The 26,525-nt window shown below is 45.4% G+C and overlaps 2 protein-coding genes across 2 annotated transcripts; one reads left to right on the top strand and one right to left on the bottom strand.

Annotated features, from left to right (window-relative positions):
- Positions 1-11,531: 11,531 nt before the first annotated feature.
- Positions 11,532-13,923, bottom strand: LOC147973941 (uncharacterized). Its single transcript, XM_087524846.1, has 4 exons — positions 12,931-13,923; positions 12,636-12,833; positions 12,199-12,474; positions 11,532-11,564 (listed from the first exon to the last, which is right to left on the bottom strand). Exons 1-4 carry the CDS (start codon positions 13,921-13,923, stop codon positions 11,532-11,534), a joined length of 1,500 nt encoding a protein of 499 aa, XP_087380972.1.
- A 2,899-nt stretch (positions 13,924-16,822) lies between these two features.
- LOC147973940 (uncharacterized) lies at positions 16,823-18,586 on the top strand. Its single transcript, XM_087525138.1, has 3 exons — positions 16,823-17,884; positions 17,992-18,186; positions 18,302-18,586. Exons 1-3 carry the CDS (start codon positions 16,823-16,825, stop codon positions 18,584-18,586), a joined length of 1,542 nt encoding a protein of 513 aa, XP_087381264.1.
- The last annotated feature ends 7,939 nt before the right edge of the window (positions 18,587-26,525 follow it).

The raw sequence follows: 26,525 nt of genomic DNA, 5'->3' as shown, positions 1-26,525 counted from the left end.
CAAGCTGAGCATTGTCTTCAGGTTGATCAGGTGCGGAGATGATAAGTTCTTCTTCGGGTTGAGCTTCAGAAGGTATGATTTCTCCAGTTCCCATAAGTTTAATTGATTCACTGGATGGAACTTCATCTAGCACATTTGGCAGCTGCTCTCTTTGTGAGCCGTTAGTTTCATCGAACCGCACATCCACTGTTTCAACCACTTTGTAATGAAAGAGATTGAAGACTCTGTAGGAGTGCGAATCCTTTCCATATCCAAGCATAAAACCCTCATGTTCTTTTGGTGCAAATTTTGACATGTGATGTGGATCCTTGATCCAGCACTTGGCGCCAAATACTCTAAAGTAGCTGACATTTGGCTTCTTGCCAGTAAGGAGCTCATAGGATGTCTTGTTCAGAAGCTTGTGAAGATAAACACGGTTGATGATATGGCATGCAGTGTCAATGGCTTCAGGCCAGAATTTTCTTGGAGTCTTGTATTCATCAAGCATCGTTCGAGCCATCTCAATAAGTGTTCTGTTCTTGCGTTCGACGATGCCATTCTGCTGTGGCGTGCACGGAGCTGAGAATTCATGTGTGATGCCCAAAGTATCAAGATATGTATCAAGGCCAGTGTTCTTGAATTCAGTGCCATTGTCACTTCTGATGTGCTTTATCTTGGCACCATAGTTGTTCATTGCTCGATTGGCGAAGCGTCTGAAGACATCCTGCACTTCAGTCTTGTAAAGGATTATATGCACCCAAGTATATCTTAAATAATCATCAACAATGACAAAGCCATAGAGACAAGCAGTAGTAGTAAGAGTTGAGTAATGAGTGGGACCGAAAAGATCCATGTGTAGCAGTTCGAAGGGTTGAGTCATTGTCATGATTGTCTTCGAGGGATGCTTGGCCCTCGTCATCTTTCCTGCTTCACAGGCACCGCATAAGTGATCCTTCTTGAACTTGACGCCCTCGATGCCTATGACATGCTTCTTCCTTGCAAGGGTGTGGAGGTTCCTCATGCCAGCATGCCCTAGCCTTCGATGCCAGAGCCAACATTCAGAACCTTTTGCTAGAATACATACTGCAAGTTGTGGTCCTGCTGAGAAATCTACCACATACAAATCATCTTTTCGATACCCTTCAAACACTAGAGACTTGTCAGATTCCATTAGTACAAGGAAATGATATTTTCCAAACATCACAATCATGTTTAAATCGCAAAGCATTGAGACAGACATTAAGTTGAAACCAAGGGATTCAACAAGCATGACTTTATCCATGTGTTGATCCTTTGAGATTGCAACTCTACCTAGACCCAATACCTTGCTTTTACCAGTGTCAGCAAATATGATGTGACTTTTGTCTGATGGACGTAAAGTTGAGTCCATGAGAAGGCTTCGCTTGCCAGTCATGTGATTTGTACACCCACTATCAATAATCCATTCTAAAGCAGCTGGTGTCGTACCTTACAGTGTAGTTAGGGGGATAGGCTTCACGAAGGGAATTGTGAAGCAAAAACATTTGACGAACCAGTGGATTATTAAAGCTTAGGTCGAGATTAGGACTGATAGGGCAAGTTGCAAGCGATTTAGAAACAAAGTACATAGTAAGACCATTTGGGCATTTGATCTTGCGCCCTACAAGATGTTTAAGGTCCCCAGCAATAGTGTCAGACAATTTTGGTTTTCGGCTAGAGACCTTTCCCTGCAAAAGAGTGTTAAGATTTCTTAGCCACCCACATCTTCAGGGGTGGCTTCGAAGCAATGAGTCTAAGTGCAGCATCTGAGAACTTTGGCTTTGGAGCCCTAGCAAAAAGTCTTGCAGGTGGACAGTAGTACTCATAAGAATAAGCAGAATAGTTCTTGGTCTTATGAACATGGCGGTTTAAAGGACCGCGCTCATATTCATAGGCCTGAGTATGGCTTCCCTGCAAAACATTTGCGTTAGTTTGACTCCGGTGAGTCCTCTGTCTGTATGAAGCCTTTGGACCGTATGAAGCCTGTGGTATGGGGTTTGTCTTCTTCACCTGTGGTGTCATGATGACATTCACAGGAAGATTCTCCAAACACCTTTTCGGCACCCAGATCTTCTTCATAGGCGGTCCATTCCTGCAGTTAGTACCAATGTACCTGGCAAACACTTCACCATTCTGATTCTTAAACAGTTTATAGTTTGCATCAAAGGATTCATCAATAACAATGGGGTTAGCACAAGTGAAGCCAGATAGAGTGGATGGATCTGCTGAAGGTTCCTTTGCAGCAACCCATGTGGTTTTGGGGTACTGCTCAGGTTTCCAGTAAGAGCCATCAGCATTCATTTTCCTTACGAACCCAACACCCTCTTTCCTAGGGTTTCGGTTCAGGATCTGCCTTTTGAGGACATCACAAAGTGTCTGATGCCCTTTGAGACTTTTGTACATCCCTGTTTCAAGCAGTGTCTTCAACCTAGCATTCTCATCAGCAATAGCAGTGGTGTCCTCAGCGGAGGGGTTAGTTTCCACATCAACAGTTGAAGATATTGCAACAGTAGCAGCAGTAGAGCATTCAGCAACAGAAGTAGCGTTATTACGCTCAATGCATTTAAGACATGGTGGTTCAAATCCTTCCTGAGCTGAACTGATCTGTTCGGCGCGAAGTGACTCGTTTTCCTTTTGAAGATCTTCATGAGCCGCTCTCAATTTCTCAAGATCTGGCTTCCTTTGAAGATAATCATAGGAAAGCCTTTCATGAGCTGTTGAGAGCGTTTCATGACGACTTTCAAGTTCCTCATACTTAGCGTGAAGATTTTTTATGTCTTCAATTAAGGACTGAGATCGAGTCATTTCAGCGTCTAATAGATCATCGCTTTTGTCTAATAGTTTTTGAATGTGTTCCATGGTTTTGTGTTGTTCAGTTGCAATTTTAGCAAGTGTTTTGTAGCTGGGTTTGGAACCACAATCAGAGTCATCGTCACTAGATGTTTGATAGTGAGTAGTGCATGTGTTTACCTTGGCACCACGTGCCATGAAGCAGTAGGAAGGAGCGGAGTAGTCCTTGTCATTTGCATCGGTGTCGGTGATGAAGTCATTGTCTTCAGTGTTGAAGATGGACTTGGCAACGTATGTTGTAGCCAGACTTGCAACGCCAGAATCGGACTCCTCCTCAGACTCCACCTCCGCCTCCTCAGAAGCGGACTCATCCTCAGAGTCCATTTCCTTGCCAACAAATGCACGTGCTTTGCCAGATGAGCTCTTCTTGTGTGATGAAGACTTGGAGGAAGACTTGGAAGAAGATTTTGAGTATTTCTTCTTCTTCTTGTCGTCAGAGTCATACTCCTTGCTCTTCTTCTTCTTCTTGTTCTCATTGTCCCACTGTGGACACTTAGAGATGTAGTGACCAGGTTTCTTGCACTTGTGACATGTTGTCTTCTTGTAGTCATGAGAAGAAGCTTCATCATTCCTTGAGCTTGATCGTGAAGACTTTCTGAAACCTTTCTTCTTGGTGATTTTTTGGAACTTCTTCACAAGCATAGAAAGCTCCCTTCCAATGTCTTCAGGATCATCAGAACTGCTATCAGACTCTTCTTCAGAAGAAGAGACAGCCTTTGCCTTCAAGGCACGAGTTTGCCCATAGTTGGGACCGTAGATGTCTCTTTTCTCAGAAAGCTGAAACTCGTGTGTGTTGAGTCTTTCAAGTATGTCAGACGGATCGAGTGTCTTGAAATCAGGACGTTCTTGAATCATCAGGGCTAGGGTGTCAAACGAACTGTCAAGTGATCTCAGGAGTGTCTTGACGACTTCATGCTTGGTGATCTCAGTAGCGCCGAGGGCTTGAAGCTCATTTGTGATGTCAGTGAGTCGATCAAACGTGAGCTGGACATTCTCATTGTCATTTCTCTTGAAGCGGTTGAAGAGGTTGCGAAGGACACTGATTCTCTGATCTCTCTAGGTTGAGACGCCTTCGTTGACCTTGGAGAGCCAGTCCCAGACTAGCTTAGATGTTTCCAAAGCACTCACGCGGCCATACTGTCCTTTGGTCAGATGACCACAGATGATATTCTTGGCAGTAGAGTCCAGTTGAACGAACTTCTTGACATCAGCAGCAGTGACACCTTCTCCAGCCTTGGGAATGCCGTTCTTGACGACATACCATAGGTCGACATCAATGGCTTCAAGATGCATGCGCATCTTATTCTTCCAGTAGGGATATTCAGTTCCATCGAAGACGGGGCACGCAGCGGAGACTTTGATTATCCCTACAGTCGACATAGCTAAAACTCCAGGTGGTTAAACCGAATCACATAGAACAAGGGAGTACCTTTCTCTGATACCAATTGAAAGTGCTAGTGATCGACTAGAGGGGGGGTGAATAGGCGATTTTTATGGAAGTCTTCAAAACATGGAAGTTTCGAAAACAAACTATAGAAATAAACCTATTACCATGTAGCGGAAGGTAGACTACACTAGGCAAACCATAGTCAAGTATTCAATGAAGTGAAAGCGTAATGACTAATAGCAGCTAGGCAGTAAGGATCAGGTAGGAAGATATTGTAAAGCTAATCAGAACAAGTAATCACTTAGTGAAGCCAAATGGTGATGCAATCATACAATGACTTCACAAGGACCAACAGTAAGTAAAGGGAAGGGAAGGATGAAACCAGTGACTCGTTGAAGACAATGATTTGTTGGACCAGTTCCAGTTGCTGTGACAATTGTACGTCTGGTTAGGAAGGCTGAGATTCAACTCAGAATACCTCGTCTTCACCTTATTCCCCTTGAGATAAGGACACCCAGTCCTCGCCCAATCACTCTGGTAAGTCTTCAAGGTAGACTTCCGAACCTTCACAGACTTCGTTCACCGGCGATCCACAATGACTCTTGGATGCTCAGAACACGACGCCTAACCGGCTGGAGGATTCACAGTCCTCAAGTGTAATAAGTCTTCAGATCACACAGACAAGAAGACTTAAGTGATGCCTAACACTCTTTGGCTCTGGGTGGTTAGGGCTTTATCCTCTCAAGGAATTCTCTCTCAAAGGCTTCGAGGTGGGTTGCTCTCAAACGACAAAAGCCGTACTTTAACTCTGAGCAGCCAACCGTTTATGGTTGTAGGGGGTGGGCTATTTATAGCCACTAGGCAACCCGACCTGATTTGTCCGAAATGACCCTGGGTCACTAAGGAACTGACATGTGTTCCAACGGTCAGATTTCAAACACACACGACAACTTTACTTGGGCTACAAGCAAAGCTGACTTGTCCAACTCTGAACAAGATTCGCTCTCATAGTCTTCACTCGAAGACATAGGATTTTGGTTAAGCATCACTTCAGTCATTCTGACTGGTTTTCTTGGACCCCACTTAACAGTACGGTGGTTCCTATGACTCAACAAAGAAGAAAAAGAACTACGAAAGATCTAAGTCTTCGCGCTCCATAGTCTTCATGCGATGTCTTCTCTTGTCATAGTCTTCAATGTGAATGTCTTCACATACCACCTTTGACTTCAATGTCTTCTTACATTTTTAGGGGTCATCTCTAGTAGGAAAACCGAATCAATGAGGGACTTCTACCTGTGTTATCCTGCAATTCTCACAAACACATTAGTCCCTCAACTAGGTTTGTCGTCAATACTCCAAAACCAACTAGGGGTGGCACTAGATGCACTTATAGCAACCGAGTTACTGCAGTAGAAGAGGACATCATGCTTGTTATGCATGAAGAAAATTAGGGCAGATTTGGTTCCAGTATTGAGGAGAAGATCACTGTTGTTTCTGATGAAACCGTCAACCTTGTGGATGGTGACGAGATGATTTGGATACCGGACAGCGGTGCTACCATTCATGCTACATCTCGCAGAGAGCTCTCCACTAACTATATATCAGGTGATTTTGGTGTTGTGAAGATGGGGAACAATGATAGAGCAACCATCATTGGTAAAGGAGATGTGCATTTGGAGACCGCAAATGGTACAAGGTTAGTCCTCAAATCTGTGAGACATGTTGAGGCACTTCGTCTCAATATTATTTCAGTTGGTTTGCTTGATGGAGATGATTACTTGAGCAGTTTTGGAAAAAGGGCACTACAAGCTCACCAAAGGTAACATGATTGTTGCAAGAGGTAAAATGGTCTCAGTGTTGTATCATGTTCATGCTAAGCTCTTTAGTGCTTCTGTAAATGCACTAGAGAAGGATGATCATTGTGCTCTATGGCATAAGAGACTTGGGCACATGAGCGAGAAGGGGATGAAAGTGGTAGTGAAGAAAAAAATGTTGAAGGGTGTGAAAGGAGTTCACATCAAGAAATGTTCAGATTGTCTAGCAGGGAAGCAACACCGAGTTGCCTTCAAGACTCTACCTCCTCACAAGAAGCCCGAGAAGCTGGACTTGATACATTCCGATGTTTGCAAAATGTCGGTAAGATCTCTTGGTGGTGCTAAGTACTTTGTGACTTTTATTGATGACTTTTCCAGGAAAGTTTGGGACTTCACTTTGAGAACCAAAGATCGAGTACTAGGTGTATTCAAGCAATTCCAAGCCTCGGTTGAGAAAGAAACTGAGAAGAAGATCAAGTGCATTCGCACTGATAATGGAGGAGCGTATATTGGGCCATTTGATGCATATTGCAAGCAGCAAGGTATTAGGCATCAATTTACTCCCTCGAAGACACCACAGCTGAATGGTCTTGCTGAGAGGATGAACAGGACAATTGTAGAGAGAGTTAGATGCTTGCTGTCAAGTGCAAAGCTACACAAACACCTTTGGGGTGAGGCTTTGATGACTGCAGTTTATCTTATTAATCTCTCACCAAGTTATCCTTTGCAGGGAGATGTTCCTAACAGGGTCTGGTGTGACAAGGACGTCTCATATGACCACCTGAAGGTTTTTGGGTGCAAGGCCTTTGTTCATATTCCTCAAGATGAAAAGTCAAAGCTTGATTCGAAGACACGACAGTGTATCTTTCTTGGCTATGGTGGTGATGAGTTTGGCTACAAGCTGTTTGACCCTATAGCAAGGAAAGTTGTGAGAAGCCGTGATGTTGTGTTTGTTGAAGACCAAACAATTGAGGATATTGTGAAGACAAAGGGGCAGGTTCCTCCTCAGCAGCAGCAAGACATGATGGATTCTGACCCAGTTCCTGCAGCTCTAGATCCCGTGCAAGTTGAAGCAGATGCAGAAGATGTACAAGATGATGTACATGGTGGTGCAGGTGAAGAAGATGCTCCCCAGCAGCAGCAACAAGAGTATGATGCTGAAGTTGATGATCCGGATCAGCAGGAAGCACCAGCACCAGAAAGTCCACCAGCTGCTCCACTCAGAAGATCCAACAGGGGTCGAATTCCTTCCAGCAAGTATCCCTCAGATCAATACGTGGTGTTATTATCTGACGGTTCAGAACCTGAATGCTTTGCAGATTCAATGGAAGATGAGCACAAGAAGGAGTGGAAAAATGCTATGCAAGAAGAGATGGATTCCTTGCATAAGAATCATACTTATGAGTTGGTGAAGTTGCCCAAGGGCAAGAAAATTTTGAAGAACAAGTGGGTCTACAGAATCAAGCAAGAAGAGCACACATCACATCCAATGTACAAGGCCAGGCTAGTTGTAAAAGGATTCGGCCAGAGAAAAGGCATTGACTATGATGAGATCTTTTCTCTGGTGGTGAAGATGACATCCATAAGAGTAATCCTTGGCATGGCAGCAAGTCTCAACTTGGAGGTTGAGCAAATGGATGTGAAGACTGCATTCCTTCATGGTGAGTTGGAGGAAGAAATATACATGGAGCAACCTAAGGGGTTTCTTGTGACAGGCAAAGAAGACTATGTGTGCAAGCTGAAGAAAAGTCTCTATGGCCTGAAACAAGCACCAAGACAATGGTACATGAAGTTTGAAACTGTCATGGGGGAGCAAGGCTACAAGAAGTGTAGCTCAGACCATTGTGTGTTTATTCAGAGGTTCTCAGGTGATGATTTCATCATATTATTGCTCTGTGTTGATGATATCCTGATTGTTGGCAAGAATGTCTCTAGGATTGCTAAGTTGAAGAAGGAGTTGAGCAAATGTTTTGCTATGAAAGACTTAGGTCCAGCAAAGAACATTCTCGGGATGAGAATTGAGCGAGACAGAAATTGCAACAAGTTGTACTTGTCTCAAGAGAAGTATATTAAGAAGGTATTTCAGAAGTTCAGGATGGAAAATGCTAAAGTTGTGAGTTGTCCACTAGCACCCCATTTCAAGTTGAGCAGAAAGAAATGTTCTACCACTGATGAGAAGAAAAAGGAAATGCATCATGTTCCTTATGCTTCAGCGGTTGGGAGTTTGATGTATGCTATGGTATGTACAAGGTCTGACATTGCTCATGCGGTTAGTACTGTGAGCAGATTTATGTCCAATCTAGGAAGACCTCATTGGGAAGCCGTGAAGTGGATTTTGAGATATCTCCGGGCCAGCACAAATCTGAAACTTTGCTTTGGTGGTGGTGAAGCCAAGTTGGTTGCCTTTTCAGATTCTGACATGGCTGGAGATGTTGACAGAAGGAAATCTACTTCAGGTTACTTGGTTACCTATGTAGGGGGAGCGGTGCCATGGCAAAGCAGGCTGGAAAAGTGTGTGGCACTGAATATAACTAAAGCTGAATTCATTGTAGTAACAAAGGCGAGCAAAGAGTTATTGTGGCTGAAACAGTTGGCTTGTGAGCTTGATTTTAAGCAAGACAAATATGTGTTGTTTTGTGACAACCAAAGTGCTATCCACTTAAGTAAGAATGCAAGTTTTCATTCAAGGTCTAAGCATATAGAGGTCTGTTATCATTGGATTTGAGATGTGTTGTATTCCAAGAAAATGCAACTTGAGAAGGTTCACACTGATGACAATGGGGCTGATATGTTGACTAAAGTGGTGACAAGGAAGAAACTTGAAGTATGCCGCCGGCTCGCTGGCATTGCTGCCGGAAGGCAGTGAGACCCTCCATGATGTCGGGAGGGGGAGTTTGTTGGGCTAAGTCCCTCCACATGGAGGTGTGTTGGCAGCCCAACATCAGCCCATAAGTCCAACACATGTCAGCCGTTGATCCTCGCTGCATCCAACGGTTGAGAGTGCTTCCAAGTGAAGTGAAGCAAGGAGAAAACCCTAGCCACTCCACCCCTGTTGGTGCTGGCTGCCATTCATGTGAGAGTGAGAGTGAGAGCACACAAGAGAAAACACAACCTGAGAGAGAGGAAGAAGAAGAAGCAGAGGCTCTGTCCAGATTTGCTGCATCTGACTAGACAGTGTTCAAGCTTGTGATTGGAGGCTCAAACGTGTTTGGATCGACCCCAAACTTGGTGAGCTCATTCCTTACTTTGAGTACTTCGATCTGATTAGCTGGTTTAAGGATTGGGTCAGTGGAGTATCAGATTTGAGAGTGGTTTTGCTAGCTCTGACTGCTGGTGTTTCAGAACAGAGTAGTTTTGGGAGACGAACAGTTTGCGTAGGCAAATGATGTCCGATTAAGCTGAAATTTGAAGGGCATGTCAAGAACTCATGTGTCTACTTGTCTGTCAAATTTGGTGCTGTTTGGTTCAGCGGTTTAAGAGCAGTTTGCAAAACACGGAAGAGTACATAAGCTGTGTAAACTCTGCTTTACTGAAATCTTGCCTCTTGTGACTGTTGTTGCTGTTGCCGGTTGGTAATGTGGAGAGTGTGTTGTAAATCTCTCTAGAGGTTTTAGAGCAGACTTTGTACTCATCATTCTCATAGTGAAGTTGCGTGGACTGGTCGGTCCACAGCCGTGGTTTTTTACTCCTCAAGTTGAGGAGGTTTTTCCACGTTAAATCATGTGTCACATGTGCATGTTGTTTGTGCTATTTCGCTGCTTACTTGTTGGTTGAAGTTGTCCTCAAAGTTCATCACAAGTGAAGGGGGCTGTGTAGTGTGCATATTTGCCGTGTCGGTAAATTTGTGCAACACGTTGTTGCTTTCCAACCCCGACACCATTTAAAGAATTAGTTGGCGTTGTTATATATGACGCTTGAGGAGAGAGGTCAGTAAAGTAGCACGTGAACTAGCGCCCTTGGCAAGAAACTTATTTGTTGGTAAATTGGTTAGATGAATACCTTGAGGAGAGGAGGCAGATATTTTAATGTGGTGCCGTCCTCGGGAACTGATGTGATGCCCCTGCAAACACCAATGTGAACCCTATCTACGTGCTAGTATAGAAGCTTGCAGTGCCCTAGTCCTCTTCTCATTGGAGCAGTAGACTATAGAGGCGGGGACCCATTACCTCCAAGACAATGGGAGAGGGACTAAGGAGGCAGAGACCTTCTATATCAACGACAAAAGAGATGCTGTAAATTGTCACCGTCCATATATTCCTAGTGTAGATGTTAGGAGAGACTATCATAATTCCTTGAAGATGCGTTACACATGCATGCTTACTAGTGTAAAGTTATTTTTATTTCTGAAAATTTATAACATCTAGACCATCCTTAATTATCATAATTTATTCAATTGTTAAATCGGTATAACTCCCAAAAAGTGCGGTAGGCAAAACAAACTACATTAGTACTTTTAAAAGGAAATTAAGCAAATAGAAAAGAATATATTCCACTCAAACAATTCAGGAGTTCAGCTTATTTTGGGTGGGAGTTAGGCTCAAAATTCTAGGAAAACTTATAAACCCAGAAAAAGGAAGTACTTCTCAAACTCGAGAAGTCGTAATGAAGAACCGAACCCCTCCTAATACACCAATTCTGTAATCACAGGTTGAGTTGCCGCTGTGGCATCTATCAATTATGACGAGGCAACGTCATTATCGCGGTGAGCCGAGGGATACAACAGCATGGAGACCCCGAGGGAGATGCTACAGGAGATCCGTGTGGAACCGTTGGCCAAGACATCGCCTGATACGTCTCAAATGTATTTAGTTTTCTATAAACACTTTGGCTATCTTTTTCTATATGTCTTACACAACTGAATAAGAACTAACCAACTTAATGTTGTTTTGAGCAGAATTGTCATGGTATTGTCTATTCATATGCATAACAATAAATATCAATAAATAATAAATAAAATCACACTCGGTTTTTGGAGAAAAAGAGCCACAAATCTAGAGGAAGGAGCTGGAGGGCGGTCCATATGGCCCACACGCCCCTACCAAGTGCCCTGGCCTACGGCACGGAGGGAGTGTGTGGGGCCATAGGAGGCCCCCGATTGATTGATTTCACCTATATAGCTTATTTCGTCCCAAAATCCTAGAGGAGGATTTTTCTTTGACGCAGAGACGGCGCCACAAAGTTTTTTACCGGTGACCCCGACATGAGAGTAGTTAGAATATCAATGGCAATGGCTATATTATAACAACTGTCTTCTAATACGGAGAGTTCACCACGTCACAACAACAGTGAACAGTGAAAATTAACATTTAGTATGTAATAATAAACTAATGTGCAGCACTTCGAGCCTGCAGCTCCCTCATAGTTGTAGTATGATTGAAGCCATGAAGCACGATCCTGAAATCACACAGGGGTTTGTCGGCATGGGAGAGGACGATTTTATTACTGAGCACCCTGAATCCACAACCGTAAGCATGAGAATCATGTCAATCCAGATCTTTGGCTGCTACATATTGACCCTGCATGCAGAGGAGGTAAAACAAAACAAGTTCAGGCATATGGAAATATTAAGTCGGTCAGTATCAATCATGAGGACAGGGTGACTAAGTTAAGGAAATTGGCATAGACTAAAAAGTTAACAAAAGAAAAGCTGAGGATGTATGTACACATTCTGAACTAATTTTCCATCAAAGAGAAATCAGCAGAAAATATAGCATATTCAGCCAATTATTGGAGTGCATGCACAATCATCTGACATACATGTAGAAGTAGATGGTATGATTGAATGATAAATAGAATAATAGAGAGGTCTTAGACCTCTCGGCCACCACTAATGGGAAACTGAACCTATGAAAAAGATTAGCATAAAAACGGAAGAACATCTGTGTAGCATATGGACCATCAATGTCGTTTTTTTCAACAAACAAAGAGGGCATCCTTGAACAAATAATTAATAACATGTTATCTGACACATTCCAAAAGCCTTAGAAATTTCCAAACTATGAAGGCTACTGATATAAAAGAACTGCATAAGTTTCAGACCAAAAGACTGTAGGCACAAGGCTAAAGGATGAGTTCAAACTTCTAAACGGTAAAACAATAAAATAGTTCTCGTGTCCATGCTTATGTGAACCATGCATCAGACCTGCTTACCAGATCAAAGTTGCACTTCACGAAAGGAAACGCCTTGAAGATGTTGTTCACTTTTGTGCACCAATCGACACATGGGGTGACACCATGTGCCAGCCTCAGAGTAACTCTTTTAAGCATTCGAGCAGATGTAAACATGACTTTCAAGAAATCAAACTCATGATCCTCCCCGTGGAGGCCTTCGATTTCCATGGTTTCAAGACCAGCCAACGGGATAGTTTGTGTTCTCCAGTCTTTGGGCTCACCACAGAAACAATTTACCCGGCATGTTTCTTTCACCTAGTAAAAAGAATGCGAATGAGAGAAACAACATATAATAGATGTTCAACTATTGAGACCTTAGCTCAAGAATAATAATGTGCCTACAATTCTTGTTGTTGAAGAGAGGTGGTACCGCATATATATTCTAAAAAAAACGTATAAGCAAAGCGATAAATTACCTCCGATCTTTGAAGTACGATCCTAAGGTTCTGAATAGCTCTACGAATACGATGCAACCCAAAGAGACGCAACACGAATGCTCCAAACGCATGCCCTGTGGTTGTGAGATATAGGTCCAAACGAGAGAATTTGGAAACCATATGTTTATCAATCTCTGCCGCAAAGGTGTGCTCCGCATTTACATATCTATATGAACTCTTCAGCAAAATCAAGCCAGCATGACATCATGAGTAAGTTAAGTTTACAGCAAATCCGATGAATTGAGCAAGCAAGCAAGACAGGAGAGATGCATACTTGGGCATCCATGTGTAAGGAGAGGGCATGCACGCCTGGGAGCTGCGAGCATGCGCCCTTCCCGGAGTCGGTGGTGTTTAAGCCGACCTCCAAGAGGCCCCAGGGACCAAGCCTGTAAACGGGCTTTTTGTAGGAGCACCTCCACGAGACGTTCTCTGCCATTGGTGCGGAGACGGAGACCCTGAGATCGCCCCGGGCACGGAAAGACAGTTTCAGTTGCTTAAGCACAGGCGCCTCGACGTCGATACGGGCTGTACATATGTTGCTCCTCTGCACAGAGAGTTCGTGCAGCGACGCCGAGTGGACGGTGATGCTATCCATGGCCACCATACCGTTGTTGTTCACCCGGAGTATGCGGATGCGCGGGCAGCGAGGGATCAAGGCTGCGAGGTCGACGTCGCAGCCGGAGAGGCAGAGTCTCTCCAGCGAGGGGAAGCCGGTGGATCGCGGGAGCAAGCGGAGGTGGCGCGCGCGCAGGTCTATGGAGGTGGCGCGGTCGAAGCGGGACAGGGCCACATCCATAAAGGAGCCCTCCGTGATCCATGGGAGATCGTAGAGCAGCGCCATGGGAATCAGGTTCACGTCCAGACCTGGGACCTGGACGTCCGGCTCGAGCACGAAGAGCATCTCCACGGGCGAGAGCGCCGCCGCGGCGCGAAGCAGCGAGGAGACGCTGGCGGGGCTGATCGTGCCAGGACGGCCGGCCTGCGAGGGGACACGGATGTCGAGGTAGTAATGGCATACCCCGGGACGGGCGGCGTGGGCCAGAGCCTCCTTGAGCGAGAGGAGCGGGACTTGGTGGAGTTTGACGGTGAGGCAGGGCAGGCGGGCCGAGAGGCCGCGCCACCGGCGGGAGAGGAGGCTGGTGCGCGCGGCGGAGTGTCTGGAGCCGAGGCGATCGAGGACCTGGAGGAGCAGGTCGTCCGGAAGGGCGCTGATGAGGTCGGCCGAACCTGGGCAGCCATGGCGCGCTCCGTCGTCCGTCTCCTCCATGGGAAACCCCAATGCTGCAACTATACCCTCACGGCCGGGATGTGGGGGACGGGGTCAGTAATCTGGTAGAAATAGGGCTCTTTTCTTGTAGGAAGAAATATGACTCTTTTTGTTTTGCACGAGAGAAATACAACTCTTTTGGTTAGTTTTTTCTATATACGTGGTATATTACGTAGAGTATACACAAAATTTAAACAAACTTTTGGAATCTAAAAAAAACTTTTGTGCAGAATTAATAATACGATAAAGCTAAAATTCTGGGCCGAGAAAAAGAAATGCGCACAATATAGTGCATCGAGCCAGCCAATTCACACACGATTAGTTGTTGCCAAGAGGGTCCAAATCTTTCTTATATGATTAGTTAGGTAGTTTTTTTTACCACACTGCATGTAACGTGACAAAAATATTTATTTCTTTTTTTTTGTGAACCAAATATCTTTCCCCTTGTCTGAACATTTTCTTTCCTTTTTTCTAGTTAGAAGACGCGCTAAAAGTCTAGATAACTTATGCCTAGAAACACGTGGTAATTTTTACCGGCTAATATTTTTTGTTCAAGCATATCCCAATAAATTATGTGCAAGTATCATAGTAGTTTACACATAATAGACCTGATAACTTACGTTTTGACTCAGTGAAAAATGTATGTTGAAACGTAATCTGATATTTTCTGTCTAAATACGAGAAAGCTAACTTCTAGTCGACCGGAAACTCGCAATAGATCTGAACGCAGGCGATGCCGTTAATTTTTAATTGCATAGTGCGCACGCAATCCCCATACCTCCTGGTAGATAACTGTGGCAGGTAACCGGTTACCCTGCACTAAGCTTGTGTTTACAATTAGGTCAGATAGTCAAGTTACCTACATGCCCTACATTAAGCTTGTGTTTCCCGATGCTCGCCTTTTTCTTGCTATTTTGGCATTTTGACTCATCTACTCTATTAGTATGGTTATATGCACAAGATGTTTCGATCCTTTGTACCTCTTATGACTTTATAAGGTAACTCTACTAGCCAACCACATCACCTACGTTCCCTTCTAGGTTTGCACAAAAGTTAATGTGATCTCTAATCTTTTTCCGCACTTAAGTAGATTATTTTACTAGCTTGTCTCGAGTTGATGACACCACGGTAATTTTGGTGACATGGGGGGGGGGGGGGTTGATGAAATATACCGTCAGTTTTTTTGTGTACAACATGATAACTCACACATTACAGACCTGATAACTTATGTACCCTGGTCCGGGGGGGGGGGGGGTGTTGATGAAATATCCCCCAGTCACTTTTGTGTGAATATCATGATAACTCACACATCATAAACCTGATAGCTTATGTACCTCAGTTCTGATAACTTTGGCGACCCAGGAGGGGGGGGTTGTTGAAATATCCTCTGGTCACTTTTTTGTGAATATCATGGCAACTCACACATCATAAACCCGATAACTTTGGCGCGGGGGCGGGGGGTGGGGGGAGGGGTTGATGAAATATCCTCCGATAACTTTGGTGTGAATAGCATGGTAACTCGCACATAGGAGACCTGATAACTTATGCACCCCGGTCATGGTAAGTTTTCGTGAGAAGGGATGATGAAATATACCCTCGGTAACATTTATGTGAATAGCACGGCAACTCACACATCGCAGACCTGATAAATTATGTACCCCGGTCTTGGTTGGTGACCGGGTGGGGGAGGGCGCCTGTTGAAATATATCCCCAGTTATTTTTTGTGTGAATAGCATGATAACTCACACATCGTAGACCTGATAACTTATATTCCCCACTTCTGGTAACTTTGGCGACGATGATGAGGGGTGGGGGAGGGATGTTGGAAAAAAGTAGTTGAATACCACCCTCCCCCGGTAATTCCTGTATAGTTATCATGGTAATATAAGCACCGTAGACCTGATAACTTAGGTAGAAACATCACGGTAACTTTAGACCCGAATAAAAAGTTCTTGAAACATACCCTGGTTACTTCTATGCAAATAGCACGGTAATATATGCATCGCAGACCTGGTGACTTAGGTACAAATACCACAATAACGTTGACCCGGGGGAAAGGATTCGTTGAAAACACACCCCCGGTCACTTCTGCATAAATAACATGTTAACATACATATAACATAAATGATAACTTACGGTAACTTTTGTCAAAAAAAGTGATCAAAACATACCAACATGAGATCTAGTTTCGAAGTTGTCGTCACGATGGATTTTTTTATATGAAAACGATTTTTCAGTCAGAAACAACAATTTGAGCTATAAAACATTTTATAGTTTTGAAATAGTGAGAATCTACAATGACATCAGCTTTCCTGTGCTATCGTGCATTTGCATGTGGAGAGAATATTGGAGGAGCCATTTTTATACCCCGGTAATTTCTATATAAACAGGATGGTAACTGACGTACCAGAGATGTGATAACTTATTTAGCCTGAGTCTGGTAACTTTTGACCCAGATTTTTTTTCGACGAAACATAACAACATGGGATCTAGTTTCGAAGGTCTCGTCGTGACGAATCTTTTATGTGAAGACGGTTTTTCAATCGGGACGACGGTTTGAGCTACAAAACATTTTAATTTTCGAAATAAAAGGAAATCTAGGATGACATCATCAATTTTATCTTTTTTCTGCATGCATGCATATATGTGGTAAAAGGAAGGTGAAGTTTACGTGAAAGAACTAGGATCGTCCGCACCTATCGCTAAATTTCTGCCGTCCGAAAGTTAGTCACGTCCTAATTAATAATAATGTAAGATTCCGTCGTGCACAAACTTACCGATGGAAATCGACCCCATCTCCGGTTCGTATTCCCAGGCCGATCGATCCTTCTACTAGTGCTCGCTTTCGTCGTCGTCACTTCCCCAAACCAGAAATTCCTCTCTCGCGCGCACCGCATGCATGCAATCGCGTTGCAGTATTAGGGTTTCCAGCGAGCTAGCCATGGAGGACAGCGGATCAGCCGACCGCATCAGCTCCCTCCCGGACGACCTGCTCCACCTGGTCCTCCTCCGCCTCGGGTGCGCACGCGACGCCGCGCGCACCTGCGTCCTCTCCCGCCGCTGGCCCCGCGTCTGCGCCGGCCTCCCCAAGCCCGAGCTCGACGTCACCCTCCACTACGTCCCGCTCGACTGGCTCGAGGGAGCGCTCCGCCGCGTCGCCGGCCCCGGGGTGCGCCTCCTCGACATCTGCGTCGCCCTCGGGCCGCAAGACGGCAGCAGGGTGCGGTTCGGCCCCCCAGTCGGGCCGCAAGACGGCAGCAGGGCGCGGTTCGTGCCGCCCGTAGTGCCGCAAGACGGCAGCAGGCCACGGTTCGTCCCACCCGTCGTGCCGCAAGACGGTAGCACGCCGCCGTTCGTCCCACCCGTCGGGCCGCAAGACCGCTACAGGCCACGTTTGGTCGACGACCGTTGGTCGCCGCGGTGCGTTGCTGGCACCAGCGTCTCAGCGGCGCTGCGCGCCGCCGCAGCGCTCGCGCCGGTGGAGCTCCGCTTCATGCTCACGCAGACGCGGGTCCCTTGTCTCGTAGGGCTGCCCCGCTTTCTCCGCGCCACCTCGATGGAGCTGCACGGGCTGGACCTCCGCTTGCAAACCTCACAGGCCGGCGCCGGGTTCCCGTTGCTCGAGAGGCTGACCCTCTCCGGCTGCAACGTCGACCTCGGGGTCATGATCCCCAACTGCCCGCGCCTGCAGGTGCTCACGGTGGACGACTTCACCGTCCGCTCGACGTCGCTGCAAGAGCTCCTCGTGAACCGTATGAAGGCGATGAGAGGCCGCGCAGAGGCATGCGCGCTTAGGCAATTGACGGCGTTGTCCTCCTTCCTGGACGGCGGCGAGCATAGCTGGTCCTGCTCGTATCCCGAGGTGACTCATGGGCTTGGTCTTTGGGGCCTCTTGGAGCTGGGCTTGAAGACATCAAAGAGACAAGGAGAGGAGGTCTTGTCCCTGCACATGTGTGCCCAAGTACGTCTCCTGTCATCTTTTGCTCAGTCTACAATTACCCCAATTTATTAGTTTGTCTTAAAAGAACAGCTTATTAGTGATGGATATCTTGCCGAATTATTATGCAGGATTCATTGAGTTTTCAAGGTGCAGAGCGCGGATTTGTGGCAGAGATAGGTAAACATGTGGTCACCCAATTCTCTACTTTGAATCTGCATCTCACAACAATGGGGCATGCATTTGGAGCATTTGTGTTGTGTCTCCTTCGCATGCAGCGTCTTAGCGAGATACAAAACTTTAACATCGTTGTATCGAGATCTGAGGTAATTAATAATCACCCTGCTGCTTATATATTTGTAATACATATGGTACCCATGCAATAAAATTTTAAGGGGAGAATCCATAATACATTGATGTGATTCACATTTATTATTGTAGGTGAAAGAAACATGCCCACTAAATTGTCCTTGTGATGGCCCAAAGGGTTGGAGATCCCAAACTTTCTCCTTGAATCTTCGAAAAGTGAAAATTGAAGGCTTCAAAGGGGAGAATCATGAGTTAGATTTCTTGAAAGTGGTACTTAGATGCTCGCCAATGCTTAAAAGTGTGACTGTGAAGCTGCCAGATCAGGACATGCCCAGAGATGATTGGTGCACAAAAATACACAATATTTTTGGAGAGTATCCATATGTGGAAGGCAACATTGATCTTATCTCTGGTTAGTAGGGCTTCTGCTTGCATGATTAGCATATATGTCTAGACGGAACAATTACTTTTACCTTTTGCATGACTAACATGTTCCTAGATGCGGCAACTACATTTATGTAATTATTATATGTTTGTACGGGTCTGAATCCTAAACTCATGCTTGATAACCGAATGGCAGGACATCCGCCTTTTCGTCAAAAAGATCAAGAAAAAAATTCATGCTTGATCAGTGTTATCCTTGTGCGTGTGTTTTATGTTCTTTTGAGTGTCACTCTTCACTCATGTTATCATTGTTCTATTGATGATCAATGTATTTTTGATGTATTTCTCTCTAACAGTAGCGCGTTTTGGCTGAAAGGTGGTACTAATCAATGTATTTTTGATGTATATTTTTACATGTCTACACAATCTCTTTCGAAGTATCAGGGTTTCGGACGAAAATTCATATGTTACGAAAGCATTTCATTTAGTACCGGCTCTAAGGCTAGAGCTCCACAAGCACCTTTAGTACCGGTTCGTGGCATGAACCGGTACCAGAGTTTTTTAGTTGATTCTTTCTACATCTGTTTTTTAGTCCCACCTCGCCAAGCGAGACGCACTCGCAGCGATTTATAAGCCCTGAGTGCAGAAACGATGAAGGAGAGACGCAATGCTCACCTACATGTTGCTTAATTAGCTTCAGGCCTTGAAATGGTGTAGACCGCACGGAGGTATGTGTAGTTTCTCAAGGCCTGAAGCTAAGCAACATGCAGGTGAGCATTGCGCCTCTCTTTTATTTTTAGTAACTCATTATAACTACGGACTTTTTTGCGTTCAGTATGCACGATTGAAAGCCACGTCATCAACTTTCAACCCTTTCTGACATCATTTGCTATTTTTCATTTATTTACTGATTTGTTTTGAGAGCTAAATGACCGTGAAATTGAAAAGCACTACAAAATGAACTCTGAAAATGTTGAAACTTGGCATGGTATCACCGTTTCACCCACATAGCATGTGTCAAAAAGTAGAGAGGGTTACGGCAAAAAAGGATGCACTTCGTGTACAAACTGGACAATCTCTTTCGGAGTAGCAGGGTTTCGGATGAAAAAACTCATCTGTTACACCGGCACTTCATTTTTTAAAACTTATTATAAATTCCGGACTTTTTTGCATTCAGTATGCACGATTCAAAGCCACGTCATCAACTTTCAACCTTTTCTGACATCATTTGCTATTTTTCATTCATTTACTAATTTGTTTTGAGAGCTAAATGACCGTGACACTACTAGGAAAACGGCTATAGCAAATATGGGCATTAATGGCGCACCATGTATGTGGAGATACAGATACGCCATTAATGTTCTCATTACTAATGGCGCACCTGGTGTGTGGTGCGCCATTACTAGTTTGGAAAAAAAAGATAAAAAAAATTGTTAGCAGTGACGCACCAGGGGATAGTGCGCCCTGGTGCACCACTACTAATAATTTTTTTTCAAAACTAGTAATGATGCACCACACACCAGATGCGCCATTAGTAACCCTGGTTACTAATGGCGCATTCTTAGGTGGTGCGCCATTGGTAACCTGGTAGCAGTTAGATATTTTGGACAGACACTGTGACGCCCGGATATTTAAGCTACAGTGAACCTCTGCTAATGATGCCACGTCACCTCGATTACGGTTCCTAATCTCGTGTTAGTTCGAAACTGATTCAAATTCAAAATCAACCAAAGAATAAAAGTTTTCAAATATTAAAACTAAAATGTTCGGAGTGAACCAAATATTGCATAGGTTATTATTGGTGGAGTAACCACATCTTTATAAAATATTTAAATACGCTAAAGTGATTAAAACAACATCAAAACAATTAGTTATACTCTTAATATATTTTACCAAATGCTAAACTATTTTTATTCTGAGGTAAAACTTCTTAGAACAGTGAATTAATTTGAGACACTATTTTTGGAGCTATTTTCATATTTTACTAAACCAAAAATATAGTGCAACAAAAAAAAATAGAAAACAAAAACAAAAAAAAGGAAAAGAAAAAGAAGGACCCCCCCCACGAAGGGCCACGGCCCAGCAGGCCATCGGGCCGCCAGGCCGGCCCAGCCGCACCCCACACCCTCCCCCATATTCCCCCCTGTCGGTGAAAAACCTAGATCGAACCCCCCCACTCACCCACTCCTCCCATGACCCCCCCCACGCCTCTCGCTTCTCCTCCTCCCCGATCCAGATCGGGATCGGGGGAACGCACCCACGGCCGCGACGAGCCCGACGCGCCCCCGCCGCTCAACGCCGACGCCGGTGCTGTCCCTCGCCGCAGCCGCTCGTCTCCCCGTCGCCCGGCCGTCCTCGACCTCCTCTCCGAACGGCCTCAACGACGCCGTCGCCCCGATCGCCTACGTCCACCCCGCCGCCGGACCTCGTCGCCACGCCGCACGTCGTCCCCGTCCTCCCCCTCGACGGCTCCACCGAGCCACGCCGATCCCCTGCCCGCCAACGTCGGTGAGGGCCACGCCCTCCCCTTTCTCCCCTGTCCTACACGCGCACCGGCGCCGTCCTTCGCCGGCGAGCGCGTTCTCACCGCGTCTTTAGCCGAGCCCGGCGACTCCCCTGCGGCTCTCTACACTCCGCGCGCTCACCGCAGCGCCTTGCAGCTCCTCCGCCGCCAGGCGCCCGCTGCTGCGCCCCTGCTGGCCTGCACGCTCGCAGCCGCCTCCACCGCCTTCTGCCGTGCTCGTGGCCACCCAGACCTCACCCCGTAGGCTACCGCCCCTCACCTCGCTGCCCTGCTCCGGTCGGTTGCGGCCGCCCTGCCGTGGCCGCCGGCCAGCCAACACATGCCCGGGGCCGGCGACCTGGCGCCCACCAGCCCCGCTCGGGTGCCCAGCCGGGTCCCGGTGCCCACCCGCGCCCGTGTGCCCGATAAGGCCCCCAGGGCCTATGACAGAGGGGCCCGGCCCCAGAATGTTTAAAAAAAAGAAAGGGGAACAAAAATAAATAAATAAATAAATAATTTATTTAATTAAGGAAATAATTAAGTTAATTAATCATAATTAGATTAACCTAACTAACTAATTAATTTAATTAAACAGTAGTTAGATTAGTTAAACAATGATTAGGCTAAACAGTCAATGACCAGTGGGTCCCACACGTCAGTTGACCAGTCAACACCTCTGTTGACTGCTGACGTCATGCTGACGTCAGCAAGCACTGTTCTGGATAATGTTGTATTAAAATAATTAAATAAATCCTGAAAATGATTTAAATCTTTTAAAATTAATAGAAAATAAACCACAGCTCAGATGGAAAAACTTTGTACATGAAAGTTGCTCAGAACGACGAGACGAATTTGAATACGCAACCCGTTTATCCGCCACGCATCCCTAGCATAGCGAACACGCAACTTTCCCCCTCTGTTTCATCTGTGCGAAAACGCGAAACACCGGGGATACTTTCCCGGATGTTTTCCCCCTTCACCGGTATCACCTCATACCGCGATAGGGCACCCCTAGCACCGCTACTTGTCATGTCATGCATCGCTATGCATCTGTTTGCTTAAATATTTATTGTTTCTCCCCCCTCTTCTCTCTCTAGACACCGAGACCGACGCCGCTGCTACCCAGTACGACTACGGAGTTGACGATCCCTCTCTCTTGCCAGAGCAACCAGGCAAGCCCCCCCTTTGATCACCAGATATCGCCTACTCTTCTCTATACTGCTTGCATTAGAGTAGTGTAGCATGTTACTGCTTTCCGTTATTCCTATCCTGATGCATAGCCTGTCCTTGCTACTACTGTTGTTACCGTTACCTGCTATCCTACTGCTTAGTATAGGATGCTAGTTTATCATCAGTGGCCCTACATCCTTGTCCGTCTGCCATGCTATACTATCGGGCCGTGATCACTCGGGAGTTCATCACAGATATATACCATATACTTTATACATGATACATGTGGTGACTAAAGACGGGTCGGCTTGAGGAGCACCCGCGAGTGGATCTTTGAGGCGGAGCGACAGGGCAGGTTCCGACCACCTAGGAGAGAGGTGGGCCTGGCCCTGGTCGACGTTCGCGGATACTTAACACGCTTAACGAGATCTGGATATTTAATCTGAGTCTGGCCATTTGGTCTATACGCACTAACCATCTACGTGGGAGTAGTTATGGGTATCCCGGCGTCGTGGTATCAGCTGAAGCCTTCATAGGGACTGAGTGGCGCGCGCCGGATTGGACTGGAACGCCACTAGGCTAGGTCTGCTTTCGGCCGCGTACGCAACGTGCAGGTGTGCTAAGGGCGATGGGCCCAGACCCCTGTGCGCATAGGTTTAGACCGGCGTGCTGACCTCTCTGTTGTGCCTAGGTGGGGCTGCGACGTGTTGATCTTCCGAGGCTGGGCATGACCCAGGAAAGTGTGGCCGGCCAAATGGGATCGAGCGTGTTGGGGTATGTGGTGCACCCCTGCAGGGAAGTTAATCTATTCGAATAGCCGTGATCTTCGGTAACAGGACGACTTGGAGTTGTACCTTGACCTTATGACAACTAGAACCGGATACTTAATAAAACACACCCTTCCAAGTGCCAGATACAACCGGTGATCGCTCTCTCACAGGGCGACGAGGGGAGGATCATCGGTTAGGTTTATGCTATGCGATCCTAATTGGAGGACTTCCGTCTACTCTCTTCTACATGCTGCAAGATGGAGGTTACCAGAAGCATAGTCTTCGAAAGGATTAGTTATCCCCCTCTTATTCTGGCATTCTGCAGTTCAGTCCACCTATGATACCCTTATTCCATTTGATACCCATGCATATGTAGTGTAGCTCCTTGCTTGCGAGTACTTTGGATGAGTACTCACGGTTGCTTTCTCCCTCTTTTCCCCTATCCCTTCTACCTGGTTGTCGCAACCAGATGTTGGAGCCCAGGAGCCAGACGCCACCGTCGACGACGACTCCTACTACACCGGAGGTGCCTACTACTACGTGCTGCCCGCTGATGACGACCAGGAGTAGTTAGGAGGATCCCAGGCAGGAGGCCTGCGCCTCTTTCGATCTGTATCCCAGTTTGTGCTAGCCTTCTTAAGGCAAACTTGTTTAACTTATGTCTGTACTCAGATATTGTTGCTTCCGCTGACTCGTCTATGATCGAGCTCTTGTATTCGAGCCCTCGAGGCCCCTGGCTTGTAATATGATGCTTGTATGACTTATTTTATTTGTAGAGTTGTGTTGTGATATCTTCCCGTGAGTCCCTGATCTTGATCGTACACGTTTGCGTGTATGATTAGTGTACGATTGAATCGGGGGTGTCACAAGTTGGTATCAGAGCCGACTGCCTGTAGGAATCCCCCTTCCACACTCCTTGGCCGAAGTCGAGTCTAGACATTACAAAAACTTTTACTAAAATGGCTGTGTGCCTTACGGGCCCATGTCGCCATCTGGGTGGTATTAGGATCTTTTACTCCTCGATCCTTACTCTGGGACTCTTAACTCTCTTCTATTCGGGTTAAATGATTTTACCAAATTGGACTCTAGGTCCTCGTAACTACTTTCTCCCGGATAGCCCCTTATTACAGATGAACGCCTGCTACACTAGAAGATTTCGGAGATACTCTCCGATGTTATCCCGAGAACTTGTGCTCATTGCGTTTGCAATTTCCTTCCACCGTCAACCCCTATAGATAACTACATGCACTTGCCATTCTTACCTTAGTCCCCAGTTGCTCTTGTTATTGTCCCGAAATACTCTCTGTTGTTCCGAGAATCCTTCGAGCTTAGTGCCTTGCTGTACTTTGTCACCTGAATACCCCTACGGATAATTTCTCGCCCTTATCGAGTATCCACTCATCCCCAGTTGTTCATGTGTTTCACAATGGTCTTCGAAATACTATTTGATCCTCCAAAATTCCTTAGTAGCTTATTGCTCTGCAATACTTGTCTTCTTGCATTATGAATGCTTTCCATATGTTTGGCAATATTCGTTAGTATCCTTAGACGCCATCATTTTGATCCTATTGATTCAACATGTGTGCGAATGCACACAATCATCTATCAACCCTTCTAAGTTATCTTTCCGGCTCAGACGTCATTTTTGAACATGAGCTGGATCTCGACCAATCTAATTGCCATCGATTATTCCCCTAAGCCTACTCGGCTTACCCATCCTTAATCAGAGCCCTTGCTTCTGATCCCTTGTCTTGGAATTCATAATTCATTTGCCTTTGAGCTTTGAGTTAGTCAGTTGTTTCTATAATCTGATCTCCTTGCCTTCTTTCTTCCTCTGATTGAGTATCGATGCTCACGTCGAATCCCTTGCGGACCACCAGACCCTTTGCCGGATTTTATCCAACAACGTCCTTCATATTCAATAAGCCTGTGAGCCTTTTCCTTGGATACATAATGCCTTTAGTAAATTGTATCCTCTGTTTCCTCAACCATGCTTTGTTTCCGAGCTGGTGGTATTTACGATTGAAGCTTGTGGTATATGTTCCTAAGATGCCCCTATGGGTTGAACCTATACCTACTCTAAAACTGTGTGAACTCGAAAGTTTTCACGAGTCATACACTTCTGGTATTTTGCCAGATAAAATTTCAACACTACAACTTCTTCTAAAGTGAGAAGTGAATGAAAGGTTATGCATTGGAGAAGTGGGAGTCGACCTTGAACTTTGTGTTCATGCCCATGGACACGATGTAGATCTTATCGTTAAAGCTTCTCTTAAGTTAAATTATTCCTTTGGTATAAGTTCATCTTATATCTGGGATCTGGCCTTTTGCAATCGTGGTTCCGACCATGTCCTCCTTTAAATACCATTTCGCGTGCAAGTTTAAGCGCTTGTCTTCTGTAGAGCAATACCCCAGTCCAACCTCTACTTTGATCTGTCATCGAGTATTACCCCCCTGGTATGTCGAGATTATCACGGAACTGCATAACTTCTTATGAGTTCTTATTCAAGTATTATTTGACTTTCGCTGCATCATCATTTGACTTGATGTCATTGCCGACCGATTACATCTTCATGAAATCTCTCGACAAATGTGTCGTGGTCATCATCAACATCCTGAGCTCTTCCAAGATATATATCGAATTCTTGATGAGAAATACCATCCTCACCCCTTGATGATTTGTTTTATCATCTACCACTTTATTGCCTTCCGTTCGACTCAAACTTGTTCGTGTTTTGAGTTATACTTGGAGATCCTTGCTATCCAACATTTGTTCTTCTTTACCTTAGAGTATTACCATCTTTTATATCAAGGATGTCGTGCTTAGCACACCCGGCCGGAGGCCCTATGGGTATAGATTCCTTTTCAGCAAGGTTATCCATTCTTCCATGAGGAAACTATAAGACTTGTTCTACAAGTTATTCCTGATGGATCCTTTGTGTTTCCAGAGTCTGACCTTTGCCTGAATACCATGTCAAAGCTATCTCGAAGCATATATATGGTACTCCAATTTTCAATAAGAACATTTAAATCCTAATGTTAAATGTTTCCTGCTCAATTATCCAAACACCGTTGTACGGGTAATGTCATGAAAATTCTCTCCCCTACCTACAGAGTTTTCTACATTATATCCTGTCATGGATAATATGTTCTGCTTGTCCTTGGGAAGAATATACCCTTGAAATACGTGTTTAAACACGTTCTCCTTTCCATTGTTCTGTTTAAACCTGATAATCACTTTTCTTTTCCATTGGTTTGTTTAAACCTTCTTGTGATCTATATTGTATAAGTAGTAATATATCCCTGCTTATGTAAACACCTCGTTGTACCACTCTGTTAGAAAGACCCTGTTACTTTTGTTGATGGCATTCCGGTAACCACCGATGGACGAGAATCTTGCCTACTGGTCCGCCTCGTTCAACGAGCAGGAAAATGGTTCTCTTCGTCCCTCGCCCTTGGTACCAACGTTGTTGCCAACATAACCGACAGTCTCTTCTCTGACATGCCTGGCTATCATGATGCCTTGCTA

The sequence above is a fragment of the Triticum urartu genome, chromosome 5A (genome assembly GCF_056163025.1).
Source record: "Triticum urartu cultivar PI428250 chromosome 5A, HENAU_Tu73, whole genome shotgun sequence".
NCBI classification, from domain to species: domain Eukaryota; kingdom Viridiplantae; phylum Streptophyta; class Magnoliopsida; order Poales; family Poaceae; genus Triticum; species Triticum urartu.
This window is presented reverse-complemented; position numbering and strand designations above follow the sequence as displayed.

What these genes read in the sequence shown, in the direction of transcription:
- LOC147973941 (XM_087524846.1), bottom strand. Translation starts at nt 13,923, where the DNA reads ATGGAGGAGACGGACGACGGAGCGCGCCATGGCTGCCCAGGTTCGGCC. An exon ending in TCGTACTTCAAAGATCGGAG is followed by an intron (nt 12,475 to 12,635) that starts GTAATTTATCGC and finishes TCTTTTTACTAG; the next exon opens with GTGAAAGAAACATGCCGGGT. An exon ending in TGAAGTGCAACTTTGATCTG is followed by an intron (nt 11,565 to 12,198) that starts GTAAGCAGGTCT and finishes CTCTGCATGCAG; the next exon opens with GGTCAATATGTAGCAGCCAA.
- LOC147973940 (XM_087525138.1), top strand. Translation starts at nt 16,823, where the DNA reads ATGCAATCGCGTTGCAGTATTAGGGTTTCCAGCGAGCTAGCCATGGAG. An exon ending in CCCTGCACATGTGTGCCCAA is followed by an intron (nt 17,885 to 17,991) that starts GTACGTCTCCTG and finishes ATTATTATGCAG; the next exon opens with GATTCATTGAGTTTTCAAGG. An exon ending in TCGTTGTATCGAGATCTGAG is followed by an intron (nt 18,187 to 18,301) that starts GTAATTAATAAT and finishes TTATTATTGTAG; the next exon opens with GTGAAAGAAACATGCCCACT.